The sequence below is a fragment of the Pseudopipra pipra genome, chromosome 1, assembly GCF_036250125.1.
Source record: "Pseudopipra pipra isolate bDixPip1 chromosome 1, bDixPip1.hap1, whole genome shotgun sequence".
Classification (NCBI taxonomy): domain Eukaryota; kingdom Metazoa; phylum Chordata; class Aves; order Passeriformes; family Pipridae; genus Pseudopipra; species Pseudopipra pipra.
The window spans coordinates 130,902,290-130,923,922 of NC_087549.1; the positions used below are offsets into that span (position 1 = coordinate 130,902,290).

General features: G+C 41.7%; 2 protein-coding genes, 1 long non-coding RNA gene and 1 other non-coding gene across 4 annotated transcripts in view; 2 read left to right on the forward strand and 2 right to left on the reverse strand.

Annotated features, from left to right (window-relative positions):
- The window catches only part of CASD1 (CAS1 domain containing 1), a 28,452-nt gene extending 25,670 nt beyond the window's left edge, over positions 1 to 2,782 (reverse strand). The window contains exon 1 of the mRNA XM_064677215.1: positions 2,504 to 2,782. Coding sequence (XP_064533285.1) covers positions 2,504 to 2,636 — 133 coding nt within the window. The 5' untranslated portion in view covers positions 2,637 to 2,782. The remainder of the gene's footprint in view (positions 1 to 2,503) is intronic.
- LOC135425269 (uncharacterized) lies at positions 1,655 to 21,393 on the forward strand. Its single transcript, XR_010435536.1, has 3 exons — positions 1,655 to 2,083; positions 20,627 to 20,793; positions 21,230 to 21,393. It is a non-coding gene; the product is annotated as an uncharacterized LOC135425269 (long non-coding RNA).
- Positions 7,394 to 7,467, forward strand: TRNAN-GUU (transfer RNA asparagine (anticodon GUU)). The gene has a single exon. It is a non-coding gene; the product is annotated as a tRNA-Asn (tRNA).
- COL1A2 (collagen type I alpha 2 chain) overlaps positions 13,739 to 21,633 on the reverse strand; it is a 38,935-nt gene continuing 31,040 nt past the window's right edge. Inside the window, exons 41-52 of the mRNA XM_064677384.1 lie at positions 21,219 to 21,326; positions 20,669 to 20,776; positions 19,121 to 19,174; positions 18,910 to 19,017; positions 18,672 to 18,725; positions 18,263 to 18,370; positions 17,555 to 17,608; positions 17,315 to 17,422; positions 16,693 to 16,939; positions 16,110 to 16,300; positions 14,761 to 15,003; positions 13,739 to 14,161 (exon numbers count right to left, since the gene is read on the reverse strand). Of these exons, the coding sequence (XP_064533454.1) occupies positions 14,015 to 14,161; positions 14,761 to 15,003; positions 16,110 to 16,300; positions 16,693 to 16,939; positions 17,315 to 17,422; positions 17,555 to 17,608; positions 18,263 to 18,370; positions 18,672 to 18,725; positions 18,910 to 19,017; positions 19,121 to 19,174; positions 20,669 to 20,776; positions 21,219 to 21,326 (1,530 nt within the window). The 3' untranslated portion in view covers positions 13,739 to 14,014. The remainder of the gene's footprint in view (positions 14,162 to 14,760; positions 15,004 to 16,109; positions 16,301 to 16,692; positions 16,940 to 17,314; positions 17,423 to 17,554; positions 17,609 to 18,262; positions 18,371 to 18,671; positions 18,726 to 18,909; positions 19,018 to 19,120; positions 19,175 to 20,668; positions 20,777 to 21,218; positions 21,327 to 21,633) is intronic.

Here is a 21,633-nt window from a genome sequence, read left to right on the forward strand (position 1 = left end):
TAAGTCTTCATTCAGTCCAGAACAGACTAAGTTTCACAATGCTTTCTCCAAAAGGCACACTCTCTGTTTCGAAAAATTGGAAATTCAATTGTTCTCTATCATTCAAAATAAAAAAAATGTAAAGAGAATCTACTAGTGTTGCTGGTGACCCCTAAATATAAGTTTCCCTGACCTTCCATAACCCCAGTCCAGCATTTTTTCATATAATTAACTTTAATACAGGCAAGTTTGACTGGGAATTGCACTGGGCTGCTCCCATCTATAATATGTACTTGCATGACTGAGGCCAAAATTAGCTGAAACCTTTACATGTAATGACAATCAGACAAAAGAAAAAGTATAAAAGCATGAAAAACACAGCAATCCCTTCCCTGGCATGGCCCAGCTTTCACAGCCTGGCAACTTTGAGCCTGTTTGCAGGCCCACCTCATCCACCCTCTGCAAATCAGGATAACGTTTTTTGGGAGTATTTTTGGTATAAAATCTTCGTACAGAATGTCTTGTGTAGAAAAAAAAGTGCTTTCTTCTGATAATTTTAAATATATTGCCTGCTAATTTCATTTTTCAGTTGATACTTTTTGTGTTATAACACAATCACAACGAATTTACCTTTCCCCAATAATTTGTAATATTTGAGACCATTAACAAGTTACTAAGTTTCTGTCCAGGCTACAGAATTTCATTCTATTTCATTACTTCTTGTAGAGAAGCTGTTTGATTCTTCTGCTGTTTGTGTTACTCCTTTGTTCATGCTTTTCAAGTTCTATTATACCACTACTAAGAGGAGGTGACCAACACCACTAAGTGAGGTGCCAGTTAGCTTTAGTTGTGCAGTATCACAGCAAAATCTGCTTTTTTCATTAGTTGCCAAGAGTATTGTGACATTTGCTGGACTTCAGATGTCTGATATCACCACAGGGTTGCAGAATGATTTCTCAAGCACCTCTGCTTTTATCTATCCTAAAAACTCTTGTCTGCTACAAATCTTCCACCCTCCTTTCCTAAACCACTCATTCTTCTGAATGTTACCTGTTCAAAGAAGCCCAAACTGGTAACTCTCTATTCTCTCTGACTTCCATGTCCTCCTACCTTTTAAACAATTACAGGAAAACCTCTCACCCTCTAATTGCTTCAAAAAACTAAAAGGTTTAGGCAAAAAAAACTTGTTGAAAGGTTTGTAACAATCCATACAGACCATATCAAGTCACATAAAGTCCAGTAGACTCTCACCATTTTGAATCTGTGACTCACCCCTCTAATTAACTCTCCCAAAATATACTGAAATTATGCATATTTTAGTTTCCCAGTAACCTGCTTGACACGGCAGTCCCTATTTTCTTAGGCTGGTCTTGCCACCCTCCTCCTGTCTAGTTTTGTGACTCTCTTGTGCCTTAAGAACACTGCACAACAGGCAAGTTTAATTACCTCATGCTTGAGCTCCTCTAGAATTTAGTAAATGCTTCTGTGTCTTCCAACTTAACACTAGTCAGTTTACCAGACTTATTGACATGCCAGCCAGAGGGTGAACCTGGGGAATTGTATCCATAAAGATCCCTACCCCCTTTCCCATTTCCACAGCGAACTGCCTCAGCCTTGCCTTGCATGGATGCTGGCAGCAGGTGTTAGAACCCGACACCATTTGTCCTACAACAAGCAGAGCCGCAGTGATCTCTCTATGGATCAACTTTCTGATTTGCCCACAGAAACATACCACATTTTTTAGCGTGACAAGGAAACAAGAAAATATTTCCTTCAGCATTTCCATTTGCATTTACGGATCACGCCAAGACTCGCTGCTCCGAGGCCAAAACAACCGCGGAGAAGCGGAGCCGGCGGAGCTCCCAGCGCCCCGTGACCGCGGCGCCCCGGGCACAGGCGGGCACGGGCACGGCTGCGGTCGGTCCCGGAGCTCGGTCACCGCCTGTTCCACGGCCACTGACAACGCGTGAAACCGAACAGCTCCTCGGCTCGCTTCACCCGCCAGCGCGGCCGGACTCTGTTATGTTCGAGGCGATGGTTCAAGGAGTGAAATTACATACACCAAGTCTCATACCAATTAAGACTTTAACCACTAATTGCCAAGGTAATTAATCATCCCGTAAGGGAACAAGTGACAGGGAAGAAGCCACCCTCTAGCCCTGCAGCTTCACCTGCCGCAGGCCGGGCCCCGGGAGCTGCGCTGCGCTCTCGGTGCAAACACCGCAGCGCCACGGCCCCGCCAGCCCCGCTCACCCCCCCGGCCTCGCCCGGATGGCGGGAACTGCAGTGACCCCCCGGTTGGTCCCCGCGGGCCGGGTCCCCGCTCGTCTCCCGCCGACCTGCCCCGCCGCCCCGGCCCGCCGGGGAAGGGCCGCGCTTGCCACCCCCGCCGCTCCCCGGCCCGCCACGGCTGCCCCGGGCGGGGGGACCCGCCGCCCTCCCCGCACGGCCGCGGTCCCGGGGCTCCGCCTCCCCTGCCCGGCAGCCGCGGCCCCCCGCGGCGCGCCCGCGGCCGCCCCCTCACCTCGATAGCGGCGGGAGGCGGCGTGGCAGGCGGTGAGGAGCAGGACGGCGCCCAGCGCCAGCGCCTTGGCGCTCCTCACGCTGAAGTAGTAGTTGATCTCCCGCTTGCCCCCAGTGTAGGCCAGCGCCGCCATCTTGGCTCCTCCATGACAACAGCGTGCGATGGGGCGGACGGGCGCGGCGGGGCAGCACTGGGTCCCCGCCGGCGGCCAACGCGGACCCCGCCGGCTGCCGCCGTCCCCGCCGCCGCGGCCGAGAGCAGCCCCACGCCCCGCTGCAGCCGGGGCGGAGCCACCGCCGCCCTCCTGGCGCTGCCGCTTCCTCTCGGCCGCCAGCGGGCGGCCCCAGCGCTCGACTCCCCGCCCCGCGGCCGCCGTGGGGCTGCGGTGGGTCCCGGTGGGTCCCGCCCTGCTCGGTTCGGGCCCCGCGGCTGAGGGGGCGGTGGTGGGGACCTCGTTGGGACCGTGCTCCGTGAAGGAGTACTCTATGCGTGACGGCTGGCACTGGACAGTGAGGGCTTCTTGCTGAATAACGCGATTTTAACTACTTCTATTGTCAAGGGAGTGGTCATTCCAGGCTGGGAGACGCTCACTCCCTCTGAACGCGGGTAAGTGTACAAGGAAGTTGACACAATCACAGAATCAATAAGGTTGGAAAAGATGTCTGAGATCGAGTCCAACCTATGACCCAACACCACCATGTCAACTAAACCATGGCACTAAGTGCCACATCCAGCCTTTCCTTAAACACCTCCAGGAATGGTGATTCCACCACCTCCCTGGGCAGCCCGTTTCAATATCTAACCATCCTTTCTGTGAAGAAACTCTTCCTAATGTCCACTTAAGCCTCCCCTGATGCAGTTTAAGACTAAGTCTTCTTGTCCTATCAATAGTTGCCTGGGAGAAGAGGCCAACCCCCATGGATTTAGCTGGATTTGAGGGGATGCATGAAATGATTGCTGAAGTCTTACAAAAGGGAAATCCTGTTCCTCCACAAGCAGCTACCTGAGTCGTACCTGGGAAAAGATACAGGGCAGCAAATCTGGGCTCTGAGTCCAGTCCCTCAACAACAGGGGAGTTGAGAAGCAGCCACTGAACCCGCCAGGCCCGGAGCAGGACAAGCTGTCACAGAAAGACATTTCCACAAAATAAAGTAACCACATATAAACCATATAAATAAATATAGAACTTAGGAAAAGTGTGCAGTATGCAGTCAGATAAATATGGGAAACAAATATGGGAAATAAACAGTGAGCAGTTGCCAAGCCTTCGGTGCGTGATGAAGTACGTACTGTGCTAGATAGATTCCCTCAGATCCAGCAGAATTCTTTTCATTAGGATTGACCGAAAAAAAATGAACAGAAAAAATGTTGTTTATTTTGGTTTTTTTTTAACCGAACAGGTAAACAATAATAATGAACGATCTGGGTTCTGAACACACAAAAAGTTCCGTTTTCATTTCACCAACCTTCCATTACCCTGTCATTCAAGAAACACTACTCTAGAAGTTCCGAAAATCATTGAATTTGATTATTCATTTAATAATAGATGAAAAAAATAACTGTGTGTGTGTGGGAAAAACAGTGAAATATTTGAAACAAAAAACAGGAAGTCTATCCACTCAAGCAATGTTTTATTTTGAAATATTACCTGATAAACAGAAAAATTTAAAGTATTATTCAAACACAATGTAATGTGCATGCAAAATTTGAGTTCAGGTATTCCTCTATTACTATATGTTCAATGTATTGATATGTTCATTTCCATCCAACCAATGTCTTTACTATCTGCCAACATATAATCTATATTTTTTCTATTCAAGTCTACCTGTTAATCACTTTCTCAGCATTGTTTTTAAATTATAAAAACACTGTATTAAAGTGCTTAGGTTTATTCTCTCAGGGATAGAGGGAGAAAAGGTATCCCTTAAACTCCCAAGTATACAGATGGGTGGTTACTGGGTTATGTTTTTCTTAACAAAAAAAAAAAAGGGCAACAAAACCAAACTAAAATAACAACAAAAATCCAAACAAACCAACCACCCCAATTCTGGTTGTAGTATGGGTTATTTTACTCCATAAATGAAAAATTCCCATTGATGCATAATTTTTGTCTTATGTATCATTCAAAAAGCCAAGAACTTTCAAAGCCTTCATACTGTGAACAAACTTTATTGTTTGTTAAAATATTTCTGTTAGTGCTTAGCTTTCTTTGTCCTCATTTCACATGCATTTTACACTTTAAGGAGCAATTAAAATATTTTTTAACACCTCTAACTGAAAACACTCACTAGAATGCTGGTAATTTACTCATAAGTTAGAATAAGGTGAATGAGGAGGAATGGCGACTTTCTATTCAGTTTAGAAAATAAGTTTAAATTGGATAGATGTAATTTACACAGGTATAATTTAGATGAGATAGTTCTTCCTTTAATGCTTCCTGACTTCGTTTGGCAGGCTCAGTGTACATAGAAGGAGAACTTTGTGCCATGGGTCAGACCTGGCATGCACATACAATTTTGCTGATAAGCTTCGTTCATGGTAGATCTCCTTCAGCATTACAGCATTACTCCATGTCCTGGAGTTGGAGCTGCTGTCCTCAGTCAAAGGCACAAGGCGGTCACAAGGACTGGAAACATGTAAGAAGATAAAATGGCTACTATAGTATAAAGTCAGCTATTATAGAGAGCTGGTATTTAAACATTTTCAGTCAGAGGAATAGTAGGGCATTCTCATATGATATTTTCCCTTTAGAGTTTTTATATGTTTATAAGAGTGTAATTAATTTTTCACAAGTATATATAGCAAGGAATATAAGCACCAGTGATGGAAGAAAAATTAAATTACCTTTAATCTATAAGTTTCATGAGGAAAATATTCATGTGTTCATAAGGAACATACTATTTGTTGTATAACAATCCTAAACATCTACTGGTCAGATTATGTGACCTATACATCCGTTCTAGAACAAGCAGCAGTCACAAGTATTGAGGCCATGTTGCTGAGAACACAGCTGCACTGGGCAGGCCACGTCTCAAAGATGAAGGAGCACTGTCTCCCTAAGATCTTGCTTTATGGTGAACTTGCCACCGGCTGCCACAAGAGAGGAGCCCTAAAGAGAAGACTCCCTGAAACAACATCTCAGCCTTGGCCATATTGATCAACATAACTGGTCTACTCTGGCCTCCAGTCGGGAGTCTGGAGGCACACCATCTACAACACTGCTGCTTCTTTTCAGAAGGCAGGGTCGCTCTCAAGGAGAAAAGACAACACAGAAAGAATCATGTCTTGCCGAATATACCACCTAAGGAGTCTTTCTGCTGTGCCTTTTGAAACCGGACTTGTCTATCTCGAATTGGCCTTTTTAGCCAAGCGTGCTTGTAACAAACGTGGGTAGAGCTCTTCCCAAATCTTTGTTCATGAAGCCTGGCCGTGATTATGATTTGTTATATACTATAACTGGAATATTCCCTACATTAACTTACAGGTTAAGTGTTGAATAATTAATTAATAGGATTTGCCATACCCCGAACCATATCACTTCTCAATTTAAATGGAGAAGCATTGCTGGATTGTGCTGGTCATATTGCAATTCCAGAAATAAAGCTGCATTTCCAACATGTTCCTAGACAGTGTATTATTTTCAGTAGTGCAGCTTTTGCTTTGGCGGCTTTTGTGTACTCGCCAAATGATGGCATCAGACATTTTAACTGCTGAGTTTTCAGCCTCATAATGGCAATCAATTTTTCCCTAAGCATCAAGTTTCCATGCGGTATCTGCATGCATGGTAGCCACCTATTGTAAATATTTAATTGCATTAATGAAGAGGGAGTACAGATAGTAAGAAAGTTTTTTCTCAGTGGACTTGTTCAATTAAGCACTGTAGCCTGTGTACTGTTGCAGCCAAATGCTAAAACAAATATGCCCCCAAACCTGTAAGATCTTGGAAGTTCTATCACAAATTACTGCTTTTACAGATTTCTAATTTTGTAAAAGTTATAGAAATGGTTCCTCAATAGTCTGTACTAAAGTCAAGCTGATATTAGGTGAAGTAGTTATGAAATCACATGTATGAAGGCCATACTTAACTTTATCCCTAAGAGATAAATACATCTGCAGTTCTATAATATGAAGCTTAGTAGTGTTTTTGTTTAGGGTTTCTGTGGGTCCGAAACAGATATGGATTGGAGGGATGAAGACAGGAAAAGGAAATAGGCAGACTGCAAATGCTTATGTCATCTGTCCCCTTTCATTAAGGACAGTCAAGGGGCTACACCTTTCTGCATCATGGGTTGTGTCATCTCTCTGCAGCTACACAGTTCTGAGTCCAGGCTGGGACTCTGCTCAGCTCACTAATGCAAATCTATTTTTCTTTCAGCTGCTTAGATTCTTATCCTCAAAGCTTTGTATCCATCAGGGTTATGGGTTAAGAATTTTCAATTTAGATGAGTTTTTTTTGGTATTCAGGTACAATTTTTTTTCTATTTCCCCCCTCTCTTTTCTTGACTCCTGGTTGAGGGAAAATGGCAGTCACTGTTAGTTCCTTGTCAAATTGAGTAATTCTTTTTTTATCAACACTTTGTTTTCATATTGTTCCTCTTCCTGGTTTCCCCTTATGCTCCCAGATGTGCCTCCTTAACATTCAGAATTCTTTATATTTATGGGGCAGCCTTTGGAAGCCAACCCAGCCACTGTCCAAGCTGTGTTGCATTTGTGGAACATTAGAAGCCTTCTATTCTGGCTGCCAGCAATACCAATGCCATAGGATTACCATGTTCTCTTTTAGCACCTCTGCACTAAATGCCTGCTACTTGAAATCATTATTTTTAGGGAGATAAATTTATTTTGGAAGTGGAAATTATATTTTATTATGAAAGTCACAGGAAGAAGGGAGTCTCTGTGGCGCAATTGGTAAGCGCGTTCGGCTGTTAACCGAAAGGTTGGTGGTTCAAGCCCACCCAGGGACGTGTTCTTCCCTTTCCTCTGCCATGGCAGGGGCTTGGAATCAGATGACCTTAGGATCCCTTTCCAATCCTAAGTATTCTATGAAATTTTGGAAATTTAGAATTCTTTGTTAGCCTCGGGTTCATTGAAACCCTGGTTTGCTGAAGTATCAGCAATGGATGAACAGACTAAAATATTTCCATGTGTCATTATTCTAAACTGAAATTGCATAGAAATGGTTTCATTTAAGAAGAATATTGCAGTGTTCCTTGTTCTGTCATATTTGTTTTTCTGTATGGTGCTCTGTTGTGTTGCTGTGAGCACTAAAGTGTATGTGTTATTTTATTATGTTGAAATGTAAACATATTTATACAAAATATCAACATGGACTACTGTGCCCCTCAGGCTTAGCAAAGATTTGTCATTTAGGAATTAACAGATAACTGAGTAGTTGTGTCACTTCCAGGAATTTTGTGTAAAAGCCTGGTGAGTTGGAATCTACAGGACAGCTGTTACTGTTTGCTTCTAGCTTTAAATGTCCTGTGCATGGCACACTTTAATAATTACTCACATGACAGTCATATGGATCTTAATTCTTTCGTGTGATGTTTTTGCTTATGCTTTAAAAACACTTGTACTGAGATAGTACAAGTGTAGTCATATACTAACAGTATATGACTTTCTCTAAAGCCTAAACCCAGAACAAATCCATATGCAGAGAAACCACTGAAGCCCATTATCCTTCAGCAGCTCTCTTGTGGACTCTTTGCAGGAGCTTCAGTGATAGGACAAGTAGTAATGGGTACAAACTGAAAAAGAGGAAATATAGATTAGACATTAGGAAGAAATTTTTTACTGTGAGGATGGTTAGACCCTGGACAGGTTGCCCAGGGAAGTTGTGGATGCCCTGACACTTTGAGCACTGTCCCCCACAGAATGTTCAAAGCCAGATTGGACGAGGCCTTGAGCAACCTGGTCTAGTGTGCATGGCAGGGGGTTTGGAATTAGATGATCTTTAAGGTCCATTGCAACCCCTAAACATTCTGTGATGCTGTGATTCTATTCTATGAGGCAGTCCTTCTCTCACAAGAGCTCTCTCTCCACAGTCCTGTTTTCATGGTATGTGCAAGAATTCAGTCTTTCTGAGATGTCTTCCTTTCTTAGTGCTGGAGCATAAGTATCTAAATACTAGGAAAGAGGCAATCAAAATGCTGCTTTCAAAGATGAAGGCAAAAAGTCCAGCATTCAATCAACTTGGGAGCAGGAAGCTGACAATTACATGGTGAAGAGATGAGCTGATAGCCAAGAAAAAATTCTGGCCTTGATCTAGGTGCAATAGAACTGCTAATAAAACCAGATGAGACCTTTGATATTGTCTGTTGGCTTTGACAGAGTGCTTCTACTCTTCAAATAAGGAGCAAGAAAAGCAGCTTCTAGTTTTCAGAAGGTGCCTCTGTGCCCTCCAGGTGGCAGAAGAGTGCAAAGCAACTTGGAAACGGAATACAAATTCCAGTTGGTTTTCAACACACTAGATTCAGATCGTATCAGATAATGAGTTTAAAATTAATATTTTTTTAGAACATCATGCTATCCTAAATTTCAGAGCTTCAGATAGTAAAATGAAGTTAACTGAAAAATCTATTACACTTCATAACCATGCTAAGAAACAGATGAAGGGGTCAGTAGGAACCAATGCAAATAGTCTTCATATTGTGTTTAGGCAGCACATTGTCATGTGTGTGGCAAGGAGGTAAAAGAGTTTTTCAGACAAAACCCACAGAAAACAGCTGCTGAGTTGTTGCATATGAAATTTCCACAGTATTTATGTAGGGTTAACATAGAGAACAGATTTTTAGACCAAAAAGTCCTTCTGGAGCAGAGGATAAGGAAAATATAAGAACATTGCTATGGACCTAGAAGGAAAGTGAGAGAGCAACTCAATCCAAAGCTCAGTCCTTGGCCCATAATTTTATTAACAGAGTGGTCACATCTGGAATGGTGTAGTGTGTTTCTGTGGCTAGGTTTTGGTAGCAGAGGGGGCAACAGGGGTGGCTTCTGTTAGAAGCTGCTAGAAGCTTCCCCTGTCGGGTGGAGCCAGTCAGCTCCAGGGTGGGCTTCCTGCCGCCGGCCAAGGCTGAGCCAATTAAGAGTGATAGTAATGTCTCTGTGGTAACATATTTAAGCACCAAAGGTTGTTGCGAAGATGAGAATTCCAGCCAAGGAAGAGCAGAGTGAGAATATGGGAACAGTGCAGACACCAAGGTCAGTGCAGAAGGAGGGGAGGAGGTGCTCCAGGCACCGGAGCTGAGGCCCTGCAGCCTGTGGTGCAGCCCATGGTGGAGCAGCTGTGCCCCTGCAGCCCATGGAGGACCATCAGGGTGCAGAGACCCACCTGCAGCCCTTGAAGAAGCCCATGCTGGAGCAGGTGGATGCATGAAGGAGTTTGTGACCCCTTGTGACCCCTTGGCAGGCTCAGGGTCCTTCCAGAGACCTGCAGCCCTTGGAGAGGGAAGCCCACGCTGGAGCAGATTTTTCCCGGGTCAGACTTGTGGCTCCTGTGGGGGACCCACATTGGTACAGCTCATTTATGAAAGACTGCACCCCATGGAGAAGTGACCCACAGGACAGCAGTTTGGGAATAACTATTGCCCAAGGGATTAATTCATGGTGGAGAGGTCCATCAAGGACTGTCTCCCGTGGGAGGGACCCCACAGGAGCAGGGGAAGGACTCCTCTCTCTGAGCAGCAGTAGAAACAACAACTGACCATAAGCCCCATTCCTCATTCCCCTGTATTGCTGAGGGGGAGGAAGGAGAACATGGAAGGAAGGAGGGATGGAGGAAAGATGGTTTTAAGATTATTTTACTTCTCACTCTTTTGCTCTGATCCTGTTAGTAATAAATTTAAGTAATATCCCCGCTTTGAGTCTGTTTCGCCCGTGAAGGTAATCAGTAAGTGACCTCTTCCAGCTGTTATCTCAATTCATGAGTCCTTCACTGTTTTCTCTTTTCCTCTTCTCTGTCCAGTTGCAGAGGGAGAATGAGAGAGCAGCTGTAATGAGTACCTGGAGTCCAGCCAGGATCAACCCACTACAAATGGATACCCAAGTGGTGATATACAGACAACAGTAAAGGCTATGGAGATGGTAATATCATTGTATACAGGGCCAGAGAAACACTGTCCTAAACATGAGCAAGGTCTTAGAAACAGTACTGTTTACCTGCCTATTAAATGGTTAATCTGTGGGACATATGTAGGTGGGGGTTAGAAATGTAGCTCCTGAATCTCCAGGAGTGACAAAGAGCTCATGCTCCCAAAGCAGTTGAAGTCATGCCAGGTCAGGAGGAGGGACATGAAATGCTGGTTCCTCTCACCTGGAGACAGCCAAGGACATTTTCGTCTGCAGGCACTAAACACCAGCTTGTCTTGCACGGGGAAGAAATTCTTAACATTAACTCTTAAGCTATTCAGCAGACTGGATGCTACTAGTAAAACAACAGTTTCAAAAGCTACAGGAACTATTTGAAGCAAAGTATTTGAAGTCTGTACCCTAGAACCATATATGGAACTGAAAAAAGTTCAAAGGACCTATTGTATCTATTTGTATCTATTGTGTCTATTTGTGTCTTTGTATCTATCTTGTTTCTCTTGTATCTATAGCTTATTAAAGTAGCTGAGAGAAACTATGGAGAACTCTAGTTCGACTCTATGTGTATTGTGAGGCAGGCGGTCTGCATGGATGCGGTTTGGCCTCTTTGCTCCTCCTCAGAAGAATAAGCAGAGGTCTTTAGGATATCATTGCAGAATCTGGGGAACCAATAGCTTTGGGTATGCACAGTTTCTGCAGGAATTGAAATTTCAGATGACTGTGGTAAACCAGACATGGCATAGAGGCAGGTATAGCCACAACAGCAATGGATGTTCTTTCGAACTGAGGAATGAGTCTTATTCCCCGTTAAATGCTGAAAGATAAAAATAAACAAGAAGGTAAAAAAGACTATTAACCAGAAAAATTGTGAAAAACATTTTTCCCAAATTAAGGCAGGCTCTGTTTGGGTGACTCTTCTTGCCACACATTCTAGGCACTGTTGTAGAGAATTTACCGGAAACGGGGAGCAGACTCTAACACCTCAAGATGTTAAATACCAAATGTTACCAAAAGGTAGTGGTAAACCCTTTTGGATAAAATTGCCCAGAAGAACTTATTATGGAGGAAGGATCTCAGCCCTGAGATTAGCTTAATTGGTTAGAGCATGGTGCAACTAATACCAAAAGGTTGTGGGTTTGATTCTTGTATGGACCATTTGCTTAAGAGTCGGACTTGATGATCCTTGTGAGTCCCTTCCAACTCAGAAGATTCTATGATTCCATGAAGAAAAAAACCTTTCCTTTAGACCAATACAGAGAAAAGATAATTTCAGATTCACAGAACTCGACAAATGAAAGACTAAATTATTATTGTATTTTTTCCACCCTGAGTGAGCATGCAGTTTGCTACCAGAAGGTTTCCTGGTTTGGATGGGTTTTGTTCTGATGTGTTTATATAGTTTTAGGGTGAGTTCTGAGCCTGATGTTTTGGAGAAACAGCCACAGGCAGTTCAGAATATTTGGACAGTAAAAATGACTGTGAATTCAGGAAAAAAATCCCTAGAGAAATATTCTTCAGGGGCCAGTAATTAGCATGTGAGTCAGTAGGTGGTGCACAACGCCGGTGGAAATGCCGAAGAACTGCTCTGCTGTTTCACTAAGGGTCTTCAGAAATGGCATTTGGGAAAAGTTGTTTCATTTCACCCAAAGAACCAATTTCGGTAGCTAGAAAGCAATACATTTTTTTTCTTAATCAGTTCATTGCAACCAAGACAAAAAATGTCTTTAGAAACAGTTTTTAGTGGTTATTCCTCCTTGCAACATTTGGAGCTGCTTCAGTCTCTCCACTATTAACTTTTGGAGTGGTGCTTTCTTCAGGTTACAGGGACTTTAGTCTGGATATTTTCTTCATGCTTCCCTTTGGGAGTTCCCGCTGATTAAGCCTGTCTCATCTCTCCCCTTACCTGCTTTTGCTGTTGTCTTCATGGGCCTCTCTGCGTTGTCCCAAGCATGTTCTCAATTCCAAAAACATGGCTGTTGGAATTGCAGATCATTTAGTGCTTTTAGCACTCTCTTAAAAGGTCTCAGAGAAGAACAGTCTTTGCTTCTCGCGGTGTCTTTTGTGAAGGTAAATTATTAAGGTTAGCAACAGCAGGTAGTTCTGTGTCTCATACAGAACCGAATAAGGGCCTAACAACCCTGAGCTTCCTGACAAGACAACTAAATTTGAGATTCCTTTCACAGACTTCTGCACATCCTTTCTAAAGAGCACAGGCACAGTTCTGCTGATTACAGCACAGCACCAGCCAGTACAGCTCTCTCAAGAGCCAGGAGCTTTCTGTCTCCAAGTGTAAGACAGAAGCTTCATTTTCCTTCTACCTTCAAGTGAGATCATGATCTGTCTTTCAGCCATTAGTCCTGCTTAACTTTTGGAAAAAAGGAAGGAATTACTTCTCTTCTGAACTTCTCATACTACGAGGCACAGAGTTACTGAGTGAGTTTCTTGGGATCTTTTCAAAAGATGCTGTTGAAATGAAGAGTCAAGTAGACAATCACACCCTTAAGAAAGTTGTAAGCAGCCTCCCAAGACTTTAAGCAAATGTTTTACAGCAATGGGCTAACAGAGTTACAGCAATGTAAAGGTATTGTAATATTTGGGTGTGAGCATCTGCCACTGCATCTAAGCAAGTAACTTAACTCATTAAATACTTTCTTTTGGAACACTGGACATGCTTTATTTCATTACTTTTTTTCACAATTTATTTAAACATCTCACATATACAAAATACATTTTCTTTCTTTTTTTGAGAAATGTTTTTTTTTTTACCCTCTGTAGAAGATGGAAATGAGATTTGAAAGCAGGAGCAACCTGATTTTGGAGGAAGAGGACAAAGATGAGGAAAAATGATCCACATGCTTAAGCTGTGGGTGAGACAGGACATTCTAAGTTTTAAGACAGACTTCAAAGAAACAAGAAGCAATACTTTAAATGTCATTAGCACCATTGAAGTTCAAGTATTGGAAAGATACTCTGTAATTATGCAATTAGCACCACTGTATTTTGAGTGGAACTGAAAGTACCCCAGATTGTATGGAGAAGTTCCTACAAAAGATGTGGATCACACTTGATTTAGTGTATGAGGTAGTTTAAACCTTTGGAAGTTGTGGATTTAAACTTCCTCTGTGGAAGATATTCAAAGGCCACAAATGGTGCAAACTTTCATGACTTTTTATTTTGGTTTTTTTTTTCTTTACAAAGGTTGACATTTCCCAAAACAAGGTGTTAAATCTTGAAAGACTTCCAAGTCCATTTGGGGCTGTATTAAATTTCATTGCACAATTCTCCAATCAGTTCTTCTCCTTCTCTTTCGCCCAGAGTTTAAGCAAGTAGATGAACAGAAGAAATGGAAGGAGTCAGCTTTCATTATAAAAAGAAATGACAAGAGAATAATTTGGGAGAGGCTTTAAGTTAATTTTAGTTCATTCATTTAAAACAGACTGGGCCAACGTCCACACTGAATTCTTGATCAGCGCTGCCAATATCCAAAGGTGCAATGTCAAGAATGGGCAAGCGGGATGGCTTATTTGTTCTGTATTCAATGATCGTTTTGCCCCATTGGTTGTTCTTTCTCTGTAAGACAAGATTCATTACAATTGTTATTGCATTGTTCATAGTATTAAGTAGTTGTTTCACCTGAATGGATCATTTCTGAAAGAATTTTGTATTAATTTGCTTCCATTGTTTGCAAATCAGATACCCAATATCCAACAATTTAGATCTCTGACACAGATAAAATATTTACTTGAACCTTCTGAAGTTGTATATGTGATGCTCTACATAAACTGCTATTATTAATTTATTTACACTGATGTTAAATCCACAAAGAACCCTGCCTGAGTGTTTCAGGTCTTAAAGATCCTGCCCCTTCTACAGCTTGAGCACTGTTTTGTCATCAGTCTTCTGCTTACACAGAATTTGGATCTTGTCCCTCTGAGAAGCTTTTTTTTTTTCTGCCACACTGCACAGTACAAAGTAGGATTTGTTTATAGCCCAGTCCTTTCCACTTGTTAAGGATCTGGACTAGCTGGGTTTGTAGGCTATTTGTCTTCATTGGGTAAAATTTTGCTGGTCTGACTGATTATTTAATTCTAAATCAAAGCATGACTCTGTCCCCAATCACATGCTTAAGCATGGACAGTCACTGTGCCCATGGTTTCTGCATTACTTACAGAGCATCCATCCTCAAGAACACTGAAAGTGAATCTGCTGTTGCCTTCAGCTCGTAGTTCAACATCATTGGATCCCTGCAGCATTACAGCCTTTTTAAGGTTGCCAGTTTCTGCATCCATGTAGGCAATGCTGTTCTTGCAGTGGTAGGTGATGTTCTGGGAGGCATGGTTGGCCAGTAGACGCATGAAGGCAAGTTGGGTGGCCATATCCTTTGAGGTCACTCCTTCACTATTGTATTCAAACTGAAAAACAGAGAGGAACCCAGTCAGTTGTATTGCTGGATGTTTGTAATGCAAGTGTGTGATAGTCACTCTAGAAACATTAAAAACAAGAATCACCTAAGTCTGCAGTCACTTGTCTATTGCAATTTCAGAGCTAAAGAATATCAAATAAAACTAGTAGGAGGTAGACTGACAACATCCATGAGTGGAGGTAGTTAAATTGTAGAACTCTGTTCTGAGATACGGTGTTAACAGTTTATGTGGATTCAGAGACAAGAGCCAATAAGCTCAAGGAAGACAATTTACTGTTTCCACAGATACACAGAAACATTGCCTGTCTCAAGAAAACCCTGAATCTTATTCTTTTTTGAATCTAATAGAATAGTGTCTGTGGATATTACAAATGTTTACCTCATTCCTAAATTCTTTTTACAGCATCTACTTTTAGCAACTGTAAGAAACAGGACCCTAGATTGTTTTGACCCAGTGGGATCAATCTAATCTTCTAATATTAAAGAACTTGGACACTTTGATTTCATCAAAAGATCAACTCAATTTAATTTAAGAATTATGTAATTAGACCCCCTTAGCTGTACAAAAGTGATTTATTTGCAACTGGCTGGGACAGTGTTTAATGTGCAAGAAGACATATTTCTTGGTTTTGTTTGCACCGATAACTCTGAATGTTATGATGGCATACAGTGTGCATCTGTGATGTGTAATATAAATATCTCTCCATGAATAGAGTAGTATGTAAAAAAATCTCCATTAAAAGAGTAAGCAAATTTGGGTTTCTCACTTTTTCAGAATTTCTGGACTGTCTTTATACTAACGTACCATATTCCAGTCCAGGCTTCCCTCAGCAATAGCAATTAGTCATGTTGAATTGATCACTAGTAGACATCAAGAAATATTAGAACAATACTGAAAAATACTTTTAGCAAACTGTGCCCTAAACCAGAACCAGAGCTCTGTGCCCTTGAGATAAAAGGTAGTTCCCTTTTCCATATTTCTCCCCTAAGAGAGTTTAATTTATCTGCTTGCTTGCTGGCTTGCTGAGAGTCAGTGATTTGGGAACTCTTCAGACAGTGTTATAGAAAACAATCATCCTCCCATACATCACTTACCTGGCTGCCACCATTGATAGTTTCACCAAACCATACGTGCTTCTTGTCCCTGGCATTCTTGTTGACATACCAGTTCTTAGCAGGAATATGGTCAGGGTTGGCGTGGATGCAAGTCTCACCAGTGGCAAAGTCACAGTATACTCTAATGGCATCTGCAGAGCAGCCTTGGTTGGGATCAATCCAGTAGAAGCCTGCCATTGAGGAAAGAAATGTGGACAATAGTTCACTCAGCTTAACCTTTGCATTCAGTTCATATTCACTTGTCTGGTATAGGAACTCAGAGAGAGGCCATAAATATCACAGCTAGGAACAATATTAAGGTGATAAGCGGGACGCATAGATATTTTGGATTGTTAATGTATAAGCAACTGTATTTGAAATCTAGGGTTAAGTATTTTTGCATTATTTCGAAAAGTTTTTGGAATAATGTGCAGCAATAGCAATAAAGAGCTTTTCAGAATGTATCTATTTTCAGTGGAGACAGCAATAACTTCTTCTTTGTCACTTAGTATTTTTGCCAGGTGGCCAAGGATGCCATTCAAAGAAATGAGCCAGAAAGGGCAAATATCTGGCACCAACATACCACTGCTCCATTCTGGGTGGCTAAGTCTTAGGTCACGACAAGTGCGAGCTGGGTTCTTTTTGGAGCCTTCTGGGGTCAACAGGGTCTCAATTTGGTTGTTCAGTGTTTTCAGAGTGGCATCGACTTCATAATCCTTGGGTCTGAGAGAAGGCTGATCAGCCCGGTAGTATTCCGCATCAAAGCCAACTTCATATCCACCACCATTGGGACCAGGGGGACCAGGGGGACCAGGAGGTCCAGGAGGACCCTAAAGTTTTCAAAAGCAAAAGACAAGAGGCATTCTGTTAGACATATTTTTCTCTCCATTAAATGCTTCCACACATGCATAGTCCTACTTAACTCCTGGCACCCTCAGCTCTAATCGGAGGCAGCACATATGGGCTTGCCCTGTGGTGATTGCTATGGGCTGAAGCAGTGGAAGATGCACAGTGTAGGACTACCACACCTCTTTTGTGTACTTGCTGTCTGGCTGTAAGGAGTGAATAAGGACTTCAAGTTTAAACCTAATAGGGAAATGCTTCAATATTTTTTTTAAATAAATAAACCCACATATATTCCTACACTGCTAGGCTTCTAGTGTGACATAAATGTGTTAGATCAGCAAAATAAGAGTTATACTCACAGCAGGACCTTGGCTACCATGAGAGCCACGCACACCAGCAGGGCCAATAGGTCCAGGGAGACCATTACGACCATCTTTACCAGGAGGACCAGAGGGACCAGGTGGACCCTAAAAGGAAATTTGAACAGTTTAATGACAGTAAAAACACTGCAAATAGAGATTCATATAAATGGGAGTGTACATATATATTGCACAAAAGTAATGGGAGGATTATTAGAATATGCTCTGAAATTCACATACCCTTGGGCCAGCAGGGCCATTGTTACCAGGAGGACCTTGATCACCATGTTGTCCCTATTGGGAAAGATAAATGCATAGTCATTAAAAAGTGCAGTGGCACATGTTTGTATTTGCATGATTCAAGAAGGAGGTATAGTTAGAGAATGGTATTCTAGGGCTAATTACATTTATTATGGAGTTGGGATATAAAATGCTTGTTTTGGGAGGGAAGGAGAAAGCGTGTAAAGAGGTATTTAATGGGATAACCTATAAAATTCTCTATATTGTTTCTTCAGGTTTTCAGAATTCCCAAAAGGCAATACCTCAGTTTAAAAGGGAAGAAAATTCATAAATTACTTCTGCTTCTCTGATACAGAGGCTTTACAATTTCTGGCCAAAGTAAGAAATAAGACTAAAACAAAGACAGAGGTTTTTTTAATTCTATGCTAGCCAAATGCAGTTGAGTTTCAAGGCAACTCATAGTTCTAAAGCCATTAAAATAATTAATTATTAAAATTATTAATAAAAGCCTATTAAAATTTGCCATTTTATATGAAGAGCATTGAGCGTTAAAGAGACTCTTAATGGCCTTTGAAAGATGATGCAGAATGGAGTAAGTGGTATCAATCTGCTGGGTTGTGCATACATAATTCCACCCTAGGGTGACCTTATTTCCTCTTTTTCTTTTTTAACTCCTTCTATTCAAAATCCTAAAAATCAATTACTTACAGCCAGACCAGGAAGACCCTGTAATCCATTGTGTCCCTTTAAGCCAGGCAGACCTCTAGGACCCTTATCACCAGGTACACCTTTCTCACCACGTGGACCTTGTGGGCCCTAGGAAGGAACACAGTTGTCAGAGGAATAAGCATAAGCACTCTATATTATGCCATAGGTTGCCTCAATATGTATAAATTACATCCTGTTAACACAACTAGGAAAAGTGCCAATCCCAAAAGTTTCAGGACCAATCCCACAAAAGAGAATGCTGATTGAGATTCTAGATCCATAAATATTTACAGGTCCTTAAGCACTACTTTTTGGGCCAGTATCTTGAGCAGAGTCATTAGTCCTTATTAATAAAGTATGTTTTCTCTTTTTGCATCAATGTGGTAATGTATTTAAAAATCAGACTTACAGCAAGACCTCTTGGACCAAAAGCACCAGCAGGACCGACAACACCAGCAGGACCCTGAAACAAGAATAGAAAATACATGGCACTGCTGTATACTATTCTAATGAAGGTTCCATGCTCAACACATTTCTGCAGAAAGTATTTATCCACACATTGTAGAGGTGTGAGGTATTTTATATCTGATGGACAAATCTTAGTCTTCTTGGACCTTAATAAAAAAATTAAGGTTTCATCAACTTACGGGTTCACCACGGTTTCCAGGCTTTCCAGAAGGACCAACTTGGCCATGAGGACCAGGAGCACCCAGAGCACCACTGGGTCCAGGACTACCAGGAGCTCCACGCTCACCCTGGGAACAAAGGAACACAACAGGAGAGACAGTGTGTTACTACTGACTTACCCATACTGGAATATTTCTTCCATGGTAATGAAATAAAATAAAAAAAAGTTACCTTGAAACCAGGAGCACCATCACGGCCTGGAGGACCATCATTTCCAGGATTGCCCTGTTAAAATACCATGAAAAAAAAATCAAATTCCATCACCTTTCATCTCATATGGAACTGTGTGTCAGACTAATTGCTTCCAATGACAGTAAGAAGACATTGAATGGGATAGTATTAAACTTGAAGGCAAAAAGGTCTTCCTTATAGATACTATTCTCGAATCCCTCAGATATATTAATTTTCTCAGAAGTCTAAATTACTTCACTGTAGTACTTCACAAGGTTAAATGGCTTCTTTTGTGAATGTTAATCTCACTTCACCTGTTTCACTGTGTACAAAAGTGAACTTTTTCCTTCAGAAAATTCCAATGGAAGAGAAAGTTTGTTTCTTTTTAATTATTATTCTCTGTTCTCTTTGAGATCCTGCAAGGCTCAGAACTTGTGGGTGCCCTGTATTAAAAATACTTCGTGTTATCAAATACGCTTCCCTTCCCTTTCCCCTTCAGGGAAAGCTTTATATAGTTCTCCTAACAGGAAACAAGGCAATGTGTTAGTATATTACTTGAACTGTTCTCAAAGCGTAAGTCATGTATAGCCACTGTATGGATTCCCTGCTTTAAGGTGAACTGCTAACCTGGATGGTTAAATTAAATGGATAAGTTTATTTGCTACTGTATGAAGTTGTTGGAGCAGGACTCTGTTCTTCAAGTAATCACCCACGAGGCAGGACGTTAGAGGGAACAATTTGTTCCACTCCAGTGTTCCTACATTCCCCCTTCTGCACAGGGCTCATGTCACCATTGTGCCTTAACCTGCAGTTCAGCAGTACCTGCCACACAGGCCAGAGTTGGCTCTGTGGTGGTTTTACCCTGCAAACTCACCTTACGTTTTGTGGAGAGGGAATGCACATTGGGAAACACTGTGTAGCTCAGCCACAATGTTTAAGTGTATCTGTTTTGTGAGGACTCCAAAACAGTGCTGAGTGTTGCACAACTCCAAAAACTGAATTACAACATTTTGTGTAATGTGCTTCATAGGCCTTCTGAGTGGGTCTTAATTTTAAAAAGCTGTCTTTAATACCGTGAATCACTAGATACCTCAAGTAAAAGTGACTGCAATTTTTATACTTCCCTGAAAGATATGTATGTGTCTTACATGATGTTTAAGAAAATTTATTGATAAACAAGGCTTTTGTGATATATTCTTCTCTATAGCCAAAGTACATTCCCTGGAATGTACTATTTGTTCTCAGTTCCAACAATGAAGTAATCTTTTCCCCACTCCATCTTTCTTGGCAATTAAATAAAGAAGTCAAAAGATTTTGATAGTGACTCCAGAATGTATTTCAGATATAACTTGTGCCTTGAAGAATTTGTCACCTAATTGGGGATGGGAATCTATGCCTATAAAAATCCTGATATAATTTTCTCTGAAGACATTGCAAGGTACAAGTTTGCTAGCAGAACAATCTCCAGTTCCATCCACTTTTTCTGTGTATTTGTCTTTGCCTCAGAATAAAAGAAAAGCAACCTGAAGTGGAAATAAGACAGCTTACATCACGTCCAGCTTCACCAGGAGCACCATTTGGACCAGGAGAACCCACAGGACCAGAGGGACCACGGGCACCAGGAGGACCAGAAACACCCAGGGGACCAGGTTCACCCTAATATAGGAACAGTGGTAACAAAATGTGACATTATAATACAACACAAACCAGTCTTACAGAACTTTTGGCCTTTATCTAAGAGAAATATTTCTCTGCAACCAGTTCAGGAAGTGAAAAAGAATCAAGATATGTGAAACATATCTAACTATATCAAATATTATCTTCATTCTAAATTTTACTATCAGAAACCTCTGATGACAGTGAGAAATATGCTCACTTACTGACACAAGTCTTGTTTGTCTGCAACAAGTCATAATTTCTTCCATTGCTCTAAGTCTGCTAGGTTCATATCTTCTGTTTCCAGCAGCAATGGAAAGAGGAGAATCTACATCTCCTTTTCCCTGGCTTCCCATAAGAGTGGACCTCAAGTGGTTTGTTTTTTTGTTTGTTTTTTTTAACACATTATCTGTTTAAAGCAGTTTACTAATCATATACTCACTGTTGCTCCAGAGATGCCTGGAAGACCACGTTCTCCCCGAGAACCAGGCAGACCAAGAATACCAGGAGCACCAAGAATACCCTGAGGACCTGGGGTACCAGGAGGACCCTGTGATGTGAAGAGAATAATTTTTATATTACAAGACAATAATAAATTTAACATACATATCTGTCAATGATACTGAAGATTTCATTCTCAGCTGCAACTTCTGCAGATCACAGAAGACATTTCTATAATTTTTTTGTTGAGAAACAATGGGAGTATTCTGTCTTCATAAGACAGAAATGTGTATGACCTTAAAAAAAGCCAGTAATTCAGATGTGCAAGCTTAAAGATACTCAAAATTAATTAATTTATTTGCATAGTTCTAAGTCAACCTGGGGGAAGACAACTTTAACATCATGATCCCCACAAA